General features: G+C 40.5%; 1 protein-coding gene across 1 annotated transcript in view; it reads right to left on the reverse strand.

Annotated features, from left to right (window-relative positions):
* Window positions 1-22,781, reverse strand: part of FCHSD2 (FCH and double SH3 domains 2) — a 243,459-nt gene that overhangs the window by 182,726 nt on the left and 37,952 nt on the right. Inside the window, exon 3 of the mRNA XM_050930407.1 lies at window positions 3,068-3,113. Within this exon, the coding sequence (XP_050786364.1) occupies window positions 3,068-3,113 (46 nt within the window). The remainder of the gene's footprint in view (window positions 1-3,067; window positions 3,114-22,781) is intronic.

Raw genomic sequence — 22,781 nt, forward strand, 5'->3', positions numbered from 1 at the left:
TTATTCAACTATAAGGAGACAGGTTTTAAGTGAGTACAAGGCATTAAAGTCAGAAATGGTTTCAGGAGAAATAAACATAAAACGCTTTATAAAACTTAAATTAGACTTGGTTCAAGGTGACATTCTTACCCCACAGGTTCCCAGCAACACTGCTGACCAAGTTTCAGGTCAGGATCTGTTTCCAAAGTCCATAGGCTGATTCTTTTGTCATCTTAGGTGAAGGAGAGAGAAATGGAGAGGGAAAGACAGCTTGCCCCTCATTTTTGTAGTCCAGTCACTCTTTAACATGTATTTTCCTGTGGGTTACCCCTAGATAAAGTTCCTTCCAGCTGTGAGGATGGAGAAACGGGGCCTCATCGTGAAAGAGGTTTCATGCTGTTGTTTGCTAAAATGCAGATTTATCTTGTCTCCCTCGTACTGTTTCAAGGAGCCAGTTTACTACACCTCTACCCCGATATAACGCGGTCCTTGGGAGACAAAAAAATCTCACCGCGTTATATCAAACTTGCTTTGCCCCCCCGTTCATTGTTTCCTGACCGCCCCCGCCAGAGACCCCCGTCCCTAATCACCCCCAGGACCCCACCCCCTACCCAACCTCCCTGTCCCGACTGCTCCGGCCCATATCCACCCCACCCCACCCTCTGACAGGCAGTCACCAGAAGCAGCGGGAAGCGGGGCAGCCCGGCCTCAGTCCACTCCACTCCACCAGATGCCAGCAGCAGTGCTCCGCATCCCGTCGCCAGTGAGTGCGGGGAGGTTGGGAAAAGGATGCCCCCCCTGCACTCACCTCTGGCAGGAAGCGGAGCGATGTGGCCCCAGCCTGCTCCGTTTTCCTTGCCCCGGCCCCAACCGTGTCGCTGGGGGGCGGCTGGGGAAAGGTCCTGCACTCACCTGCGGCGGGAAGTGGAGAGCCATGGCTGGGAGCTGGCGGAGCGGAGTTGGCTGGGGCTAGGCTGCTCCGCTTCCCACCACCAGTGAGTGCGGGGAGGTTGGGGAAAGGAAGCCCTCCGCACTCACCAGTGGAGGGAAGCGGAGTGACATAGCCCCAGCCAGCTTCACTCTGCCACCTTCCAGCCACAGTGCTCCACTTCCCGCCACAGGTGAGTGTGGGGAGGTTGGGAAAAGGACACCCCCTGTACTCACCTGCGGCAGGAAATGGAGCGCTGCACCTGGGAGCTGGTGGAATGGACCGGAGCGAGCTGGGGCCGGGCTGCTCCACTTCTGCCGCTGCTGGTGAGTGCGGGGGGGATCCCTTCCCTCCCCCCCAAGCCACACGGCTGGGGCTGGGGCGAGAGAAGAAGAGCAGACTGCTTCCAGCCCCCCGCTAATCCCCCGGGCCACTTTGGGACTGCGGGGACCCCAAAAGTGCCCTCCCACAGCTCCTGCCCCCCAGACCTTGGAAGGGGAGCCCCTGACCACCCCCGAGATCCTCTGTCCCTTATCGAACCCCTCGGCCCCGGCCTGGCCTGGCACCCTTAACAGGCTGCTCAGAGCAGTGTGTCAGAGCTTTACCCTGTTATAGGCGAACCCATGTTATATCCGGTCACGTTATATCGGGATAGAGGTGTACTTATATGTAAATTGAGATACACACATTCCTTTGTTTAAGACCTGCTTGACAGGTCCTGACTTATCAGGGCTACGTGGGTTTGAACATGTGCTACCAACACTATAAATGGGGAATTCATAACTTTACATATAATGTTGCTACACGCATTTCATCATGATATTATTCACCAGTGAGTTATTAGTTTTCAAATGATGCCTCCCAAGGCATATTCTGCACAAAGATTATTACAATGTAAGGTCTGAATACAGAGGTGCATTGCCACAGAGTCTAAATCTCGTTTTTGACTGTCAATGGAATTTAGACTCCTAAATAACTAAATCCCTTTTGAAAAGGAGACTTAGGCTTTAAAATAGCGTTAAAAACCTGGGCCTAGAGCATTAGTTAAAAATGCTAAGCCTTAAAACAAAATATATTGATCCTCCTATTCAAAAGTTGTTACTTTAGTGTAACTGCCAAAGTGATCAATGACACAATAATGTAAAGTCTAACGTATCAAAGAATACGCAGATAGCATCAGAGTCATCTATTGACTTTTGATACAATCTAGATCTAATGCATTAGTTTTCAGTTTGTGTATATGCACACAGATATTGTTAGAATATACAGCAAAAGACTGACCTAAGGCACAACATTTTTTAAATAAAAGAGGTTTCATTTTGATTTAGTTCCAGGCTGAGAATGTGTATGAAGGATTTCACCATGAATAAAATGTGTATAGTAAAATTTTAAAGTCTTGACAAATTAGCTGCTGCTATGATTTACAAAATTCACTCTACATAGAAATATAAGAAGTCCCCCTCTTCAACGTTTCTTTATTCTTTTTTTGTTTTAGATTTATAACTAACATTTTAAAGAGGCCAACCTAGGCTCTAAGAACTTTTGCCATAAATTAAGAAGTCACAAATTAAACCAGCAGATGCTCATTGTCCTCAAACCAGAAGGAATCTGACAAAAGGGAGAATCAAAATCCACTAAATCAATACCCATCCCACTCCTTACCATGCCTCTCCTTCAACAAAAGCATGGGGAAATAGATGGTCCTTGTAGAATGTGCTGAAATTCACTAGGTTTGGTCTATTTCCGACCAAGAGGAAGTAGGGTCTAAATAAGGCTATATTTAAGGCAAGTATGCGAAGATGCTGCTACAATGACTTTTTCCTCTAACCAATTTGATTCCACTAATTACATGGCTGCCACTCTGACCCCGAGAAACAGTTGAAAAAAGTTGCTGTGGACCACTTCCAAGACCAACAATTTCTCCCTAGATCTTTCCCAAGTCAGGCTTCAGAGCAGGATAGAGAATAGAGATTGTTCAGCACAGCCAGGAATATCAGTTCCAAATTATAAAGAAAGATATTTTGTATTTCTTGACGCACAGAAGACAGCCAATGTAAAATGCAAAATAATGTTGCAGGAGATTTCCTAATCAGTTAATGTACCCTTACATATGGAGAAGAATGGCTTAGACAATAAAGGAAAATATATCCTAGAACTTACCTGTGCATATTCTCTCTCAATTGCAGCTTTCTTCTGACTGAATGTCCTACAAAAAACAGGGGAGGAAGTCCATTAACACACACAGCCATATACCAGCAATGCAATAACTTAAAAAGGGGTTTTATGTAACTTCAGTTCAAATGCACCATCAGGCAGCCTTTATAGCCAAGAGAAGAGCAAAACAAGAGCCGATTTGTTTGATAATTGTGCATTAACTGCCTCGCAACCACTTGCATGTGGACATCATAGATTAAGAGCTCCTTCCCTCAAGCTCCAGTTACTTCATTAAAGTCTCTTCAGCTTTACATTAGTTTATCAGATAAAAACATTTGGTCTTCACGCATCTAAACTTTTTTTTTGGAAAGTCCTCTCTCCCTGACTGCATCTGAACATACTAGGCTAATTGTTTCAGACGCGGGACTCATCTTACTTTCATGCATCATCTTCACTCAGGAATGTCCTGATTTAGCAATCAGTGTAGCTACATCATCATGGACGCACTTAGCTGAACTGGTTTAAATCTCTATGCACCCTTCTACCCTTAGGGGTCAGTAGTGGTACAGCTACACCAATTGCTTGCCACAGCCTATTGAACTGAGGCTAGTCCTCAATGTAAGTGAATGCCAAGTAGTACTGATTTTAGAGATGGGCAACACAACACAAGAACAGAAGACTCAGTATATTTCAACACAAGCTCGCTATATTATCCCATGGTTTACACCAAGGCACTGTGAGCCAAATTCTGCTCTTTGGGTGTCAGTATAAATCTGGAGTAATTATAAACACTTCAAATGTGTTGTGCCAAGTTTACACCAATATATCAGCAGAATTTGGCACTGTGACCTTATTCAATCATGTTCTGGCAAAAATGGGATTTGCAAAGCTTTCAATATACTTCTGAATTATAAGGTCCAAGTCTGAAACAATCTTGCTGTAGAATAAAAATGGATTATGCTACTTTCCCTCTAAATACAGTAAGTTTCTGTACTCTGTAGCACTAGGAGAACCAAACTACAGCAGCACAAAGAAAAGGAAGAACTGTTGAACCACTGTTAACCCTCCTCAGATTCAGAACTCTTCAGATGTATCAAGACTCCTAGTAGTGCTCTGATAGTTTAAGTCATTGCCTTTTTACACTTAAGCAATAGGATATTCCTTGGTCTGCATTTCCAGATATTTAAAACCACATTTTTCTACTAAGAGTAATAATACACTATGCACAAAACATTTTACTTTAATTCCATTTAAACAGATTGAACAATAAATTATGGAGGGGGGACAAGCTAAAAATTAATGTAGATACAGTAGACACTTGTTTGCAGCAACACCTTGTAAGAGCAACAGCCTCTTACGAGCAACATTTCCCCTGGGAACACTTTTCCTACTATGAGTTATCGACACTCCCCATAACAGCAAAGACGGTTAGGAGGAACATAGCAAAAGAGCACTGACATATTTCTACTAATAAGCATCTACTGTATCCTGTAATAACATCCTATCAAGTTCATATTTGAATGTAAAAACAGAATAAGCACCAATGGTGCTTTCTATTCCTGCCCACCTCTCTATTAAGCGCATAGAGCAAACTGTTAGAGGTTCCATATTTCATATAAGATGTAAAACAGAAGTCCTGGCCAACTGCAGTCATTAAAAATTCAATGTAACTCTTTTCAAGAGTAAGAATTTTATTAGCTCTGAGGGCCTGGCCATATTCCAACGCTGATTATTACATCCTGTCTACCTAAATTTCCCTGGCAGTTTCAGCTGCATATAATTGACTCCATTTCAGAACCAGGTGAAATCATCCCTGCATATTGTTTATAAAGTTGTTTAGGATCCTTTTGGAAGAAAGATGCTACATAGTACATGTAAAGTATTGTTATAGGTGACATTGGACCAATATACTTCAGTAGTTTTCTTATCAAAGCCCAAACTTCCAACTATGATAGCAAACATATTGAAAAATTAGGGCTGTCGATTAGTCACAGTTAACTCATGTGATTAACTAAAAAAAAAATTAATTGTGATTAAAAAAATAATTGCACTGTTAAACAATAGTAAATCAATTGAAATGTATTAAATATTTTGGATGTTTTTTCTATATTTTCAAATATATTGATTTCAATTACAACACAGAATACAAACTGTAAAGTGCTCACTTTATACTATTTTCATTACAAATATCTGCACTGCAAAAATGATAAATAAAAGAAATAGTATTTTTCAGTTCACCTCAGACAAGTACTATAGTGCAATCTCTATCGTGAAAGTGTAAATTACCAATGCAGTTTTTTTGTTACATACCTGCACTCAAAAACAAAACAATGTAAAACTTTAGACCCTACAAGTACACTCAGTTCTACTTCTTGTTCAGCCATTTGCTAAGAGAAACAAGTTTGTTTAGATTTACGGGAGATAATGCTGCCCACTTCTTATTTACATCACCAGAAAGTGAAAACAGGTGTTTGCAAGGTATTTATGTGCCAGATATGCTAAACATTCGTATGCCCCTTCATGCTTTGGCCACCATTTCAGAGGACATGCTTCCATGCTGATGATGCTTGATAAAAAAATAATGCATTAATTAAATTTGTGACTGAACTCCTTGGGGGAGAATTATATGTCTCCTGTTCTGTTTTACCTGCATTTTGCCATATATTTCATGTGATAGCAGCCTCAGATGATGACCCAGCACATGTTCATTTAAGAACACTTTCACAGCAGATTTGACAAAATGCAAAGAAGGTACCAATGTGAGATTTCTAAAAATAGCTATAGCACTCCAAAGAATCTGAAGTGCCATCCAAAATTTGAGAGGGATGAGATGTGGAGCACGCTTCTAGGAGTCTCAAAAGAGTAACACTCCGATGCAGAGAAACAGAATCTGAACCATCAAAAAAGAAAATGAATCTTCTGCTGGTGGCATCTGACTCAGATGATGAAAATGAACATGCGTCAGTTCGCACAGCTTTGAATCGTTATGGAGCAGAACCCATCATCAGCACAGTGCACGTCCTCTGGAATAGTAGTTGAAGCATGAAGGGACATATGAATCTTTAGTGCACCTGGTATGTAAATATCTTGTGATGTCAGTTCGACAGTGCCATGTGAATTCCTGTTCTCACTTTCAGGTGACATTGTAAACAACAAGCAGAAAGCATTATCTCCTGCAAATTGTAACCAAACTTGTTTTTCTGAGCACTTGTCTGAACAAGAAGTAGGACTGAGTGGACTTATAGGCTCTAAAGTCTTACACTGTTTTATTTGTAAATGCAGGGTTTTTTTGTACATAATTCTACATTTGTACATTCAACTTTCATGATAAAGAGATTGCACTACAGTACTTGTATTAGGTGAATTGAAAAATACTATTTTTGATTTTTACTGTGCAAATATTTGTAGTCAAAAATAAATATAAAGTGAGCACTGTACACTTTGTATTTGGTGCTTTAATTGAAATCAATATATCTGAAAATGTGGAAATATCCAAAAATATTTATATAAATGGTATTTTATTACTGTTTAACAGCACGATTGTGATTCATTTTTTTAAATCACTTTATGGCCCTACTAAAAATGCAATATTCTTCCAAAATGACTTGTTTCTTAGAGAAGTGCCACTGACTTCAATAGCCCTGTTACACGAACTGCTGAAATCTATAAACATTTCAGAGGTAGTGGGAAACAAGTTACTGTTTTTAAGCCTTCACAAATATAGGGTGTAAATTTCAAAAGCAAGAACAAAAATACAGCATTACTAGTTTTTACTCAGGCAGCCTCATTTGAAAATTTACAGTCAGATCTCGATGTAAAAAAGAGTATATGCACTATAGTGCATTCTAAACTTAAACCTACTGGTGTGGAATTTAGTACAAAAGTAATTTAGTATTTTTGGACTGAATTTGAGTTGTACACTGATAGAAACACTGAAGTTTGTTTTCAAATGAAATGGTTGTAATCTCTAGTTAGATGAAGAAAAAGGGTTGTACAATAGCAGACATATATATGCAATAAACATTTAAAAGCAATTTTAGATTTTATTCAAGCCCTACCTTTCTATGATTCTATTATTCTAAAATATTTAATTCACTTTAGTATAAACAGATTTTATACCATTAGAGTTCAATTTACAGAGTGATTATATTTTTGGGTTTGTTTTGCGTTTCAGTAGAGTTAGGGGGAAAAGAGTAAGTATCAGAGATTGTTCTTTAAAGATGATATTCTCAAATTTTTCAAGAACAAAGAACTTCTGCTAGGAAACAAAGCAGACTGACTGACAAAGTATTTGATGTCTTCCTACCTTGACAAACCTGTCAATTTCCATGTATACACTTGTATAACGTCAAGAGTTTTATTTTTAACCTAGCCTCTATTCAAGATGGAAGTTTATGTGCACTTACATTCTACAAGAGACTATTTAATATTATATTAATAAAACCGATTTCAACATTGTGAGAAAAATCTTGAAAGAAAACAAGCCAGTTCCCCTGCAAAAAGATAAATGTATTGTGTAGTTTTAAACAAAAGGAGATGCATTTACAATTACTATTTTTATGCATAGAGCTAAACAGAGGTTTTTGTGGGGCCCAGGGTAAAATCTGAAATTCAAGTACTTCACTCTCCCTCCTCCTCACAATCTTCCAAAAAATTTAACCCTGAGAGGCGGCTGGAGAGGGCATGTACCGGAGCACAAGCCCACACTGCACTCATCCCACGTGGCAGAGCCACCTGGTTTTGGATCAGCAGCCCCTTAATTGTGACAGCAGGGCTGTTGGACCAAATTTCAATGAGTGGCATTGCAACCCGGTATGTGGAGGTCCTCTTCAATGGAGGCCAAGAGCAAACAGTCCCTTCCCCCTGCCCTGTTTATGCATGTATCAAGTAATTGTTACAAAGGAAAGAAAGTACGTTAGAATTCAGAGCATATTTTAAAATTTTTCTTTCAATTACTTATTTCTAGCTAGTGATTCCTGTCTGCAATAGACTTATTAAATAAAGCTTAACTCTGTCTTACAAACAGTAACTCTTGAAGTAGGCTTACTTCTGACCATAGTCCCATAAACATCAATAGGATTATATGCAGAAGCAAGCACACACACGAGTACCTATTTCAAGATGAGGCCCTACATTTGTCAGAAATAAGCCTAGTATAAATTAATACATTCAAAATTCCTGAACATAAAATAACAAGATTATTAGCACAGCTGAATTCAGTAGATACATGGGAGCTATGTATCAGAGTTGTGAACATTTGGGATTTTATTGTGAGTTTGATATTTGCCCCAACTGATGGAATTATGTTACTGTGTAAAAATCTCAGCTTTCACTTTTTAAAAAAGAAGTTTCAAGCCTTCATGGTTAAGAAGAAAACTATGAAAACTGCCTTTTGATTTTTGAAGATTTCAAATTAAATAAAGAACTCAACGTTTATTCATGTATAAATCCCATGATTTTAAAGTTAGTCTCATACTTTGAGATCTGACTCGATTTTTGAATGCTTGGGATTAGCAATACTTGGGAGAGTTGAAACAACCCTTCCTGCATTTTATTTCAGTCTATTTAACTTAACTTTAGTAACTGCCTCTTATATTCATCTTCAGAGCAAAAATGATATTAACAACTATCATTACGAGAAACAAAACGTGAAATATTATATATTCATCTAATTTACTGACACCAATTAAGTAACAATGAATGTTTGACAGCAGTGACTATAGCACTGGCACCTAAAATCCACCTAAAAATCAGTCTATTACAATAATAATTAAAACACATGAACTACCACTTAAACATTAAGAGCCCTAAGATTAGTCTTCCCCCAAAACCAAAGCCTGCAGCATTGCAGAGTTAACACACGTATAGATCTGTGCACACCCTCCAACGGATACATAAAGAGTCGCTACACTTCCACCAAAAAAGTGAGTGATTTGTATGTGGCTGAGTACTTGGGAAAACAACAGGGGAGAGGCAAATTACTGCTGTCCTCCCCACCCACACTCCAAAATGTGCTCCCTTCCTTCTAGGTTTCACCTTGCACACACCTATCCTTATAAACTTCTCGTGTGCCTACTGACATTTTTCATTTCCTTATTTACAAAGATAAAAACCACAGTACAAAAATATCTGAGAAGGAAGGAGAGTTGTTTCTACTCTATTCTACATTACCTTATTATTATATACATTATTTTGTCTCCCTGATAATATTTAAATAATATCTCCTCAATAGTAAAACAACCATCTATTTTTTTTCTTTTGATATTTTTTAATAATGCAATCCATCTCAAGGGTAATAAAGCTACAATGATAGCTATACTCTTCTCTTGCAATACTACTAGACCTATGGTTTTATTTACAAATTTGAGTACCACCTGCCAGCTGAATGTCAAGTTCCAGAAATGTGAAGACAGCTGTTGTGTATTTCAAGTTCCTCACATCGGACATTCATTTAAAAAGTAATGGCTGCTATGCTGTATTAAGATTTATTTTTAAATTTTTGTTGCAGATCAGATGAAGAGTATTAAGCAAGGAGCTAGATCAGTGGAGAATGTTGTGTCAAGAAGAGTTTCCAGAGCCCTTGCTTCCCAGACAAGAAAGAAGGAAGGAAAACATTCAAAACATGGCTCTAGAATTATATTGTTGCAACAGTATTACCAGAGTATCAGTCAAGCCAGTGAACCTCCTTTAGTGCTACAATCTAATACATTACATTTTTAAGGCTCTAGATCCACAATACACATGGAATTGTTCACGTTTTTAAATGATTAGGCTGTATCATAACAGACAGTTATGGAATACTGTAACTGATGTCACCTGATCACATAATAAATGAGGATGTGTTTCTTTCACAAACAGATTGCATAGTGAAAAAAAAGCTGAAATAGTTATACTATAAGTGCTGATCTCAACTACACTGGTAATGTTTCATGACAGAAGTTCAAATATGTCTAAGCACATACGTAGTAAATATGTGGTCAAGCTCCTTCACATATACACCTGTGTTAAAATACACAGAAATTTATATCTGTTATAAGTGACTGCATTTCCCATGGAAGTCTTGGACAAATTCAGATGTGAGCTAAGCAATGGTATAAGCTACATGTGGAAATTAAGGCCTGTGAAAGCGTTTGCAGGATCAGGACCTACGCTGGTAGAAAACAGATGCATCTTAACTAGCAAAGTAGTATAACTTTCACTAAATTAGCATTCAGCAAGCGTGCTAAACAAATACAGCTTAATTCACATCTACACTACAGCACCTTAGCCAATATAGATGTCAGCACAGTTATGCTGGCAGAGCCCCCTAGCGTAGATGCAGCAGAAGCAGGCAGAAGCCAACACATCGTCAGCATACATGCATCTACACTAGGGTTTTTGCCAGCACATCTATATCTGTAGGGGTGTGATTTTTTTCCCCACACTCTTAGCTGACCCAGCTATATAAGCAAAACATTACAGTGTAGACCAGGCCTTCAACACTGACAAGACGGAAAGGGTTAGAGGTTACAACAAGTAAAGCCACTAACAGGAGGATGTAAGTGAGGAGAGAGGCCTGCTCTTTCCATTCCCTCACTAGGTAGATTATACTCAGTTTGCAGAGTTATTCCTTTTCTGGCCGATTTACCACCTCACATGAGACTTGCTCATTCATGCAATGCCTACATCTCCTCTTGAAAGAATGCAAAAGCCAAGCTATAAGAGAGTTGCTAAGTAAATCACAGGTATAACAAGATTTTAAGGTTGTTTATTAAGCCAATTTATGAATTTGCTGCCTTTAAAGTGTTTAATATTTTGTTTCTTTTTAAGTAACAAAATGTTCTATTAAAATCAATTTTTGAAGTTACATATATACGAATTGCTAAATATTAAACAGAATAGTCCTTCAAATGTATATAAAGTATTTATAAATTAACATAAAACAAGAATTTCCAGAGTCACACAGTAAAAAACAACCTATGATTAAATATCTCCAATACAGTAGGCAACAAAATAACGTGGTCCTTCTGGTCTTGTTTCTGTAGTTTGTGGTTTCCTGCAGGGTATTGTGAGAACCTGCTTTATCTACAGAACTCAGGGAAAATCTTTTAACGTAGAACAGTATAAATTCCTGCAATTTATACTATTTTTTCAGCAATTACTGAACGTGATATAACTTGTGTTGTGCAATTATGCAAGCACTAGAAGGGCAATGCGTAATTTTATTAACAGTGATTATCTTTTAAACACAAGTGTATTAAGCATTTCACAAAACACCTCGCATTTTTGGATATTATCTGCCTACAAAAGCTGGAAATAGCAAGAAACAGCACATGCAGCAGGCCAAGCACTGAAGCAGTTGGAGCTCACCAGAACATCAGGGCATGGAGCAGCAGTACTTCCAACACTATCATCTGATGGGAGAAAAGAAAAATGTCCTCCCCAGAGCCAAAGGGTTGATGGGTAGATGCTCACCCTCAGTCCTGCAAGACCTATACCACTAGCAATTACAGCAAAACAAACTAAGAGACAGCAAGAAAGCAAACATGCATGGAGAGGAGAGAGAAGAAGTGGGACAAACATGTTTGGTGGTGCCTTCCTCTGGCCAGTACAAAAACCCCTTAAAAAAATGAAAGTTGGTTTGGAAAAAGACATTTCCTTTTAAAAGAAAATGTTCAGGTAAATAAAGTGTGCTGTCTAAGAAATTTTACACTTAGATTAGTAAATTTCAAAAGCTATCTTGGTAGTGGGTCCCTTTTATCAACTTCAAAAGCTGGAAAATCTCATTAAGTAATACAGCTATCTTTAAATATATATTGTAATGTAAGCACAGCTTTACATTATAACACGCAGTACAGCCTTATCATAACTTTAACGCAACAGTTAGATTTTTTTTTCTTCTTAATTGCTAAAAGCTTAACTGTTGCTACTTTTAAACTTTCATGATTCTTTTCCATTTTTAAAAGAAAAATAGGAAAATGTTTAATTGCAATATTTTAAATACCTTTCCAGAGGATTTCTACCTCATGTATACCTTTAAAGTATCCGTTTGTATTTTAATTTTTTTAATGGGTCTTGAAAAATCCACTTTTCTCTGACAAGAGGATGCTTGTCCTGCCAGATGAGATGTATATATCAATTTCTGCAGAATTCAACCCTTCTTTAGAAAACAAATTTCTATCTCCTGAGTGCAAAGACAACTTCCCAACATGAAGAAATACTGTGCCGTTTCCCAAATCTGCATTCAGCTTCAGTGCCATTTCTGCTGCTCGGTTTCCTCAAGCCTCAGCAGTATGAAGTTAAGACAAGTCAGATTCCACTGCTGTTATTCAGAACTGTGGGCAGCGATGAAACTGTCAAAAATCATGTCAATTTCACTCTGCTGAAACTGAGCAAAGCTATGAGATGCAACAAAGAAGGCAGGCCCTATTTTGTTTCATGAGAAGAACCCATCCTCCCAACCCACCCTCAAAAATGGCTGAAAGAAAGTTAAAGCTGAAGAGATCCTCTCACCTTATAGCAGAGAAAAGGTCTGGGGAGGGAGAGAGTAGTGGAAATAGTATCATGCACTGGGTAAAGTTAGGAGACTGCGGACGGAAGGAGAGAATACCTTTAACCTTTCCAGAAGCTAGATGAGAAAGTAGAGACTTCACACCTGAGGAACCCACTAGCTAAAGGCAGATACAAATACGAAAAAAAAAAAAAAAACCACCACCACCACATTCCATGGAGAGCAGTCTGGATGGAATCCTAGATGGGAAGTACTGGGTTTCTCATGGGGGCACTCATTGGTGTAGACACATAAGATGAATGCGGTGGCCCATCTGACTAGCAGTTTAATACTTTGGGAAAGCTCCAAAATATGCCTGGCACATGCGTTAAAAGCAGGGCTTGACAAATGTACTGCTTGTACTATCTCCCATATAATTAGGTATGATGATTTTATGACCATTAGTGTAAATTAGTTAGCTGTTGTGACAGTATAAAAGTTATTACAGACTGATTATTTAGGCCACATATCTTGATATTTTTGGAATATCTATAGGTACAATAAAATATTACAAAATTTACCAGTATTTTCATAAAGGATTGTCCCCCACACAGTAGAAGATCATGACTTTTTCCCTTTTTTTAACCTGCAAGACTTACAAACCCCTTTCTGGATCCTGATAACTGCAACAGTGACATTTTAAGTTCAATATTAACATCACAAGAGAAAATCTTGCTACTTCTTGTCTACTCATTTGTGTAACATGATAGCATTTACATGACCCTCACAGTTTGCTTTAGACCTGAAAGGTCAATATCACAACTAAAAGCTTCTAATGTGCTTTCCCTTCCAACTAAAGGTTAAAGGCTGCTGCTATACAATAGTTTTGCTAAACTTTGCTATGTGTTTTCCTGTAATTAGCTACTGGACATTAAATTAAGATGAAGCATTTTAGCTCAAAGAAAATCCACCTAATTAAAAGGAAGTTGACCTGTTGAGTGGAGAGTGTGATGGAAGGAGTTCCTACCGTATGGAAACAAACTTGTTCATTATACTCTGTTCCTAGGTTAAATCAGATCTTCAGTTATGCAGCAAAGGTCTCCTCTACATCTTAGAGCCCAAGATTGTAGATGTATGTTTACGTTAAAACTACTATGCAACACCCTCTAGCCCTGCTTGCTGGCCACCTGAGGCAGCTTACCTTGCCACCATCACCCACAGTAAAGGCCACCTGAACCTGATACCAGGTGAAGTCTACGTTATGATTTCATGACAAAAATCTTCTCACGTTCCTGGCATTTCTCCTAGGATATGAAATGGACCACACTGGAAGCCTTTTCCCACAACTCTATCTGAACATAGTCATGAGGTGTGATAGTTCCATAACTCACAGGGTATCAGATACAGGAGGATATAAAGTTTACCAAATTCAATTCTAATGGCATGGCTTTGGATTCTGGGGTACAGTACCATGAGTGCAGTCAGTCTTCTCTTGAGCCATGGCAGCCTTAATCACCAGACTCACATGGTAAGGGTGGGAGATGTAGCTGGTGGCATCCTCAAGAACCCTTGTATTTCCTTTCCACTTTCTTTAGGACAACTATTTAAGAAATCATCCATATTTTCTTCATCATTCTGTCCAAAACAGGGTGCCAAGACCGTACTGGACATTTGCTCTATAGTGGCCCTCGCAGATTCCTGGACCTGCTGCAACTCAAAACTAGCTGTATTGGACATCTTTGCAAGAAAATGGGGAACGGTAGGATCATCTGCTTAGAAGGAGTTGCCCTAATGCTCTTCTACAGTGGATAAGTATTTGGTACTGGGAGAGTGTCAGCTCAAACAGCAGCTCTCATCACCCCATTCTCCTCCTGGCCTGATTCAAATGGATGGAAAGATCCAGATGATTTGGGGAAGGAGTGTGGGAATATTGGAAAAATGTCATTACACATCAGCTCTGGCATCTGATATTTGTGTCATCATATATCAGCTGGGTTCTGCCAAAGAAATCCTTCTTAATAGGTGACTACAGGAAAGGTTTCTAAATGGGAATGGAAAGATTAATTATATGCATAGGCTCCAAAGAAACTGAAACTCCTGAAGGAGTCAGAAACAAGCCTGAACGTGACCTTGAGCCATGCTCTCAAGAGACTCATTAGGTGTAGCTATGTCTAGAACCAGTGAATAACCTTACTGATCATTGCCACACTTATCTCAGACAAAGACTTTGTTGTTCTGAACTGGACGCAGAGGAAATTAAACCACAGAGGGTTAACACTCTAAGGGGGAATAAGTGGCAACTGTCTTAGAAGAAGCCAAACCTTCTCAATTGCTTCATTATGAAACATGTCTGTCAATGAATAGGGTTTTAGAGAGACAAGGTGGGTGAGGTAATATCTTTTATTGGACCAATTTCTGTTGGTGAGAGTGAAGCTTACACAGAGCTCTTCTGTGTAAGCTCGAAAGCTCGTGTCTCTCTCACCAACAGAAGTTGATCCAATAAAAGATATGACGTCCCTCACCTTGTCTCTCAAATATTCTGGAACCATTGTGGCTACAACACTGCATACAATGATCAAGGTTACAACTTGAAACTTTGTTTCAACACTTTTTTTCAGAGGGAAACGCTTGTTAATCCAAGACATTTTTCTAGTTAAGAGGTGGAAAGGACTCAGAGCATCAGGGACATCAATTGCTTCTACCCACTCCTCCAGGCAGTAGTAGTAGCCCAATGAACTGACTAAAAGCAGCACAAGATTGATCGTTAAAAATGGATGGTGCAAGAAAAATGGGCAAAAGACTGTGCTTTTGAATTGTCTGATGAAACAAACCTCAATTCTGAGGCAGAATAAATTCTGGGAACCAAAAGCACTAATTCTATTTACACAAAAAGTTACTAAAAAGAAAGCAAAGTACATTTAGGACCTTGCTTCAGCCACAAAATCCAGAGTCATCCTTAATCAAATCAGTCATCTATAGGTCTTCAGCTCACAAGGGTGATACAAAATGACCCTCTATTCTGAAGCCCTGTGATACCTGTCTGTATCAGAAGTCACATCTAGCCATCAAATGAATTTAGGGCAGTTTCATGTCAATTCTGAATTTCATGGATTTTGGAGGTTTTCAAACACTTCATTGTACCATATTCTTATGTGCAAGAATGTTTTTTAATGTTTAAATTACATTTTTTACTAAAAAGCTTAGACTTTTTTAAAAAAAATCTAAATCACTTCCCCACTAGTGTAGTAGTTTAACTGAAATATTTACAACATATCATGCAAAACTACTGTATATACTCCTTCATAAGCTGAATTTTTTTGGTAAAAAAGGGAAGCATCAGAGAAGGGGGGTGGCTTATGAACAGGTATAGAGAGGGAGAGGTGGAACACAGCCCCTCCCCCCAACAGAGGGAGCAAGGAGAGGCAGCACAGCCAGAAGGGAAGAGGCGGTGCCAGAGTCTCTCCGCTTCTGGCCACGCTGCTCTACCCCCAGCCTCTGAAGCAGCTGCAGCTCTGGGGCTGGCAGGCTGCGGCCATGCCGCTCGGCCCCACCCCCCCGATCAGGCACCCAGCCGAGCCCACTGGAACATGCTGCCGCCGTGCAGCCCAGTCTGGCCCACCGGCACAGGCTGCAGCTGCGTTGCCCAGCCTGCCAGAGCAGTTCCAGCCAGCCAGACATCCTCCTCTGGCCCTCTCCAAATAAGGTGGGAAGGGATGGGATGGGGAGAGTGAGAGAGTCCTGAGCTAGGGGTGGGGTCATGTGGGGGGTGGTCACAGGGGTTACTCCCCTGACTCCCAGCTTCTCCACCCAAAAAAATTTCCCCACCAGTTGCTGTTCCAGCCTGTCAGGGTAAGCAGCTGGCGCACCAGGATGCTTTATTTACTTAGGTTTACCTCTGTGCCTACGGACGCTCAAGGTAAACAAACCATCTCGACCCACCAGCGGCTTATCTTGATGGCCCAGGAGCCAAAGTTTGCTAACCCCTGAATTATAGGGTCGGCTTATGAACGGGTTATAAAAATTTTCCATTTTTACTCATCCATCTGGGAGGGGTAGGCTTATAAACAAACTGGCTTATGATTGAGTGTATATGGTACTTAAAAATTCTTTACAAACTGATATTTTTATCCAGAAAACACTCATAGGTCACTTGGAGCTGCTGCTATATAAATACTTAGGTGCTCTAAACACCAGGTTATTTTTAAATGCTGAACACAAAAAGTCCATCTAATAATAAATGCTCAAAGATTTCAATGCAAAATATTAGTGCATACATAGTAAACAAAAGCACAAATGCACAACTTCACAAACTGCAATTTAAAATTAATTCCTTTTGAGGTTACAGCAGCAGAAAAATGCATTCAAATTCAGTAGCTTCCCTTTCCTTGATAGTTCTATCACAAAAATGATTAATCAATTGTCTTTGAAATTTCATTTTAAATATGCTTCTGAGTTAAGGCTTTGTCAACTGAGCTATTCTAATCCACGCTACCCTTACTTAATACATACTATTTTCAGAAGATATAAGATATCTTTATTATAGCTGCATGAACAACGCTCCTTTAATTAACAATACATGTGAACACAAAGGAAAAAAATATTCCAGACAACATTAAACAGCAAGCATTGTACTCCTTGTAAATCACATAGTTAGGGATTAGAATGAGTTGCCATTAGCAACAGAGCTAAAAATCAATTCCGTTACTGTGTATCTAGAATTCTCTTAACGCCAAAAGTAGTAAATCCTTGCTGCAATTCCAGTTTCAGTCACACAGACATCAGTGTCCAGAACATGATTAGAGGGACATCATACCCAGACACAATACAACTCTAAAACAATAGACTAACAGCATTTCCTATTCAGAAAGGGGAAAAAAGCTAACAAAGCAGCTGGTGGGAAACAAAAGCTATTAACATCAGTCCCCCTCTTTGCTGTATACAATTGCTATAAATATCAGAGGGGTAGCTGTGTTAGTCTGGATCTGTAAAAGCAGCAACGAGTTCTGTGGCATCTTATAGACTAACAAACGTACTGGAGCATGAGCTTTCGTGGGTGAAGTGGGTATTCACTCACGAAAGCTCATGCTCCAATACGTTTGTTAGTCTATAAGGTGCCACAGAACTCTTTGCCGCAATTGCTATAATGTTAGATATTTACCAAAAACACCAAGACTTGGTTTTCCTGATTAGGATCATTTTAAGTAAGCTGAATCAGGTTTGTTTTTTAATACAAAAAAAAAATAAGAAATAAGAAAGTGATCCAACTTAGACAAATTCAAATATAATATTTAGACCTTGCACAATATTGATCCTTCTTGTTCTCAAGGTTTGAGAGAGAGAAGATTGATAACCATAATAATCTTACTTATGAAAATGATGACCCAGAAATTCAAAGGATTTGGTCTCAGAATAGCATCACTTTACTTAATTTCTCCCTGCAGAACTCAAACCAAAGTTCTTCATTAACAGAGTTTGCTTGTACCCTAAATCTGTAAAGTATTTAGTGGTGGGTCGCAATATTAGAATTCGTACCTGGTTCATGCGTGTCATGTTTTAGGAATATTGGGAGTGCCATCCGGACTCTGTATCACGTAGATAATGGGTTTTATTTGCTCCCACTGCCCACTTTTGGTGCAGCATCCACAGATTCATTACAATGGGTACATCTGCCTGCAGTTTGGGGGCAGAACTGGACCTGTCGGTCACTGGCAAAAGGGAAGTGCTCCATCACTTGACCTTCCCTCAAGCTGAGAATTTCCACAGCCATGACAGTTCAAATCTAATTCCTAAATTATATTATGTTTAATATTCTTTGAGGAAAAGTACAATTTCTCCTACTGTAGAGCTTGGGAAATTACACTTAACAACAAACCCAAATACTTGGGTATCAATTTCCAGCTCTATTCTTCATGATCCATTTGTCTCCAGGATGGGCCAGGTCTGTGGCCCTATTACTCAAAGAAAAGCAATTTTCAGATAGTGCACAAAATAGGAAAATGTATCTGTGCTTAAGGTCCACAGTTCCATTATAATGGGACTTTCATACCAGCACGCCTCTAGAATGGGAAAAAGATCATCCCTTAAAATGGGCCTCCAAAATGAAGTAGATTATCTTGTTCATCTTCCCCTGGACACTAAGGCATAGAGAAGACTTCTGCTTGAAAAAGGAAATGGGATTGGCTAAGACTGGATAACCCATATGCAGAATTTGGTGAACCTATGTATTCACAGATTCTAAGGCCAGAAGGGATGACTGTGATCATCTAATCTCACTTCCTGCATAACATGGGGCACAGAACTTCTACAAAGTAACTCCTGTTTCAACTAGAACATCTTTTAGAAAAACATCTGATCTTGATTTTAAAATTGCCAGTGATGGAGAATCCACCACAACCTTTGGTACAAAGGCAAGCCTTAGTTCTAGCCTGAATTTGTCTAGCTTCAACTTCCAGTTATTGCATCTTGTTATACCTTTCTCTGCTAGATTAGCCCATCATGATCAAATATTTGTTCCCCGTGTAGGTATTTACAGACTAATCAAGTCTTAATCTTCTCTTTAAGCTAAACAGATTGAGTTCCTTGAGTCTAACGCTATAAGGCATGTTTTCTGACCTTTTCATAATTCTCGCAGCTCTTCTCTGAACCCTCGCCAATATATCAACATCCTTCTTGAATTGTGGACACCAGTTCCAAACACAGAGACCTCTGCCAATGGAGGATAGAGGCTAAGATTCCGAGGGGAGACCCCAGACTTACTACACAGGTATGCATGCACAACAGGCTCTAATAACAACTGGATTTTTGTTTCTGTGGCATCACTTGTTTTCCTTTATGGCCATCTTCCTCTTCTGTTAACATTTTTATGAGATGAGACCTTGCCTATGATTAACATCCCAGACAACATGGGTCTGTGTTTGTCCTCCATCCAAGATACTCTATGACCTGTATCACCGTGTGTTTGCTTCAGCCTTCTCTGTGCAGAAGCCTGATAAACAAAATTGTCCAGGAAGACATAAGTGAATTTCCTCCTCCTCTAAAGCCAGTATTATTATTACTATAAGCCTGGAGAGAAACCCTGGCAGCATATATAACACCAAATGGTAACAATCGAAGTTAGGAAAAGAAAAAAGTTACCAGACATCTGCAAAACATACCTGTCCAAGAGTGGTAAAATGGGAATGCTTTGAAAACTTCAGGAATTTATTTAGATCAGTGGTATTCAGACTGAGGCTCACAAGCAGCTCTTTAATGTGTCTCCTCCAGCTCTTTGCAGTACATATTAACTAATCTAAGCTATTAACCAATCAGGATGCTTTTTCTATGTTATTGACCAACTGTAGTTGATAAAAATGAAACAATGAATTCACACTATTGTGGCTCTTTTGCGTAATGCTGATCACTAATTTGGCTTCTCGACGTCACAGGTCTGAGTATCACTGATTCAGATGTTTCAGATAAGGCCTTGCTCTGCTTATTTATTCCTCATTCTGAGGACTGAGAGCATCTTGTAATCCTCCAATTGGAAGTAGAGGGATGATTTCGATCACATTTATCTTCCCCTGGGTTGCTCAGACTGGGAATGGGACAAAACTGTCCTTGGAATTCTTGCACAGCTCCATAGGCCAGAGGTTCTCAAACTATTTTTGCTGGGTCCCTCTTTGAAACTATTTCAGGCTCTGATGACGCCTCCCCACCTTTTCTCAGGAGGTTTCCTGAGGAAACCTCAAAGACTGTAACCATGAACTTCTGCGCGTGTTAACAGCTGTGGTCATCAATCTGGTCACAGAATTGGCAGCATCCAAGGCTGGCTGCAGGGAGACCCAAGCTACTGTCTTCTTCAACTAGCGAAGGGAACTCCTATTTGGCCTCTTGTGGGAGCATGTCCTTAAATTTTTGCATCACCTCCCATATACTAAAATCATAGAGGCCTAGCAAAGCTTGCTTGTTTCCTATTTGGAGCTGTAGACCATCCGTCGAATAGGTTTTTTAGCCAAACAAGATCAGCTTTTCTGGGTTCTTTGCCTCGGGCATGGGGCCTGCTTGACCTTGGTAGTGCCTCTCATTGGTGGCCATCACCATTAGAGATCCTGAAGGAGGGTGTGAAAACAGAAATTCATACCTCTTGGCTGGTATGAAGTATCTGAGCTCAGTCCTTTTGGCTATAGGAGAGAGAGAAGTAGGGGTCTGCCAGAGCGCTCTCACAGGGTCCATGATCACCTCATTAAGGGGTAGAGTCACTCTTGAGGGACCCAGTGATGACAAAATGTCCAGTAAACAGTGTGTCATCTTTTTCATCACTTCGGTTTGGATACCCAAGTTCCAAGCCACCCACTTTAATAAGTCCTGGTAGGCCTTGTAGCCACCACTGCCTCACCTGGGGAAGAGGAGGAAGAGGCTAAGGCTGGTTGAGGGGCCTCCACCCCTTTCTCTATCTTGACCGAGAACCGTGGGACCTCTTCTTGAGGTTCGGCAGCAGGCTCGGCACCAGAGTCCAGGTCAGAGGTTTTGCAGCACAGTACCGGAGGTGCCCTACTTTCCAAGGCCAGAGAATACAAATGCCTTAAAACCATGCTATGGCCTGGGGGAAAACCCCTATGGTTCCAAAAAGGCCACTTCATGGATGCCGGTCCCCATGGTCCCAGAGATCAAGTGTTCAGGGGCACCCTATAGCACCTGAGGCCACAGCAGGGTAGGAATAGCACAGGGAATAGTGTAGGCGGTCCTGATGGTGAGAAGATTAGGACCCCACTTTGGACTCTGTTGAGGAACATGAGCTGCTGCAGGGAGACCAAGGTGGTGCAGACCCTCTCTGTGCCAGTGAACGGCATTGCAGAGAAATTCAATCCAAGGCTACCATAGGGGGTTTTCCCCTAGGGGGCGGCCGTGGTGCTGTGCCAAATCTGGGAGATGGCTCTCTGCTGTTCATCGGCACCAGCTGTTCCAAGTCCTGAATCTCCAGGGATCCTGGGACTGGGAGAGCAAGCAGGTCTCTAGCAGCCACAAATGCCTCTGCAGCTGACAGTACCATGAACTGACCAATACACTGTCTGCTGCAAGATGGCACTTTCCGTGCTGGAGTTAGCGGTGCTTGTGGGGGTACTGAAGCTGCTGTGAGTGGCTGCTGAGGCACCAGAGAGGGAGAGTGGCCTGACATAGGTCTCGCTCTGCCCAGATCCCCTTGCCTGCTTCCTTTCAGCACTGGGAATGACTTCTTTCTTCTGATGCTTATGGTGCTGCTTCTTAGGCATTATGGAGAAGGATTGGTGCCAGGACTCTCTCAGTGCTGAGTCCACGCATGTCTCTGATTCTAGTCTTAGGGCTGCCTCCATGAGAAGGATCTTCAACCTCGCCTTCCAGTCTTTCTTGGTGAGGGGTCTTAAATCCTTGAAGAGCTGGCAACCGTCTTTCCAATGAACTTCCCCTAAGCCCTTGAGGCAGCTCAAGTGTGGGTCGTTCAAGGGCATCAACTTGCCGCAGGAAGTGCAAGGCTTGAAGCCTGGTGACCAAGGCATACCCTGGCACTGGGGAGCAGACAAGCCTCTCCAACCAAGTGCAGAGGCGTTCAAAACTCATTAACTACTAAAATTACTACTAACAAACTAAGTAAACTACAATATCTATATACATGAAGAAGAAGGAAAAAGCACTAGGAGAAATTACCTGAGCAATAACAGAAGGTCTAGCAACTGTCATGAATGGTAAGAAGGAACTGAAGAGGTGCAGGGTTGGCAGAGCCTTTTTACCGGCACTATGAGCACATGGCACCAGAGGGAACTGGAGCTGACACGATAGATATCACTAAGGGAAAAAATCCAGCAACTGTGCTTGGGCCGCACACACACCTACTTTGGAATGGACATGAGCAAGCACTCGAAGAAGAATATAGCAAAAATGAATGTAGACCATACTTACAGGATGGGAAACTCTACCCTGGAAAGCAGTGACCGAAAAAGATTTGGAGATTGTGGCAGATAATCATCGGAACACGAACTGCCAGTGTGACACTGTGGCCGAAAGAGCTAATGAAATCCTGAAATGCATAAACAGGGGAATCTTGAGTAGGAGTAGAGAGGTTATTTTACCTCTGCATTTGGCTAGTGTGACTGCTGCTAGAATACCTTTGTCCAGTTCTGGTGCCCACAATTCAAGAACAATGTTGATAAACAGGAGAGGGTTCAGAGAAGAGTCAGGAGAATGATTAAACGACTAGAAAACATGCTTTATAGCTAGGGCTCTATCAAATTCAAGCCA

This window comes from Gopherus flavomarginatus, chromosome 1 (assembly GCF_025201925.1).
Source record: "Gopherus flavomarginatus isolate rGopFla2 chromosome 1, rGopFla2.mat.asm, whole genome shotgun sequence".
NCBI classification, from domain to species: Eukaryota; Metazoa; Chordata; order Testudines; family Testudinidae; genus Gopherus; species Gopherus flavomarginatus.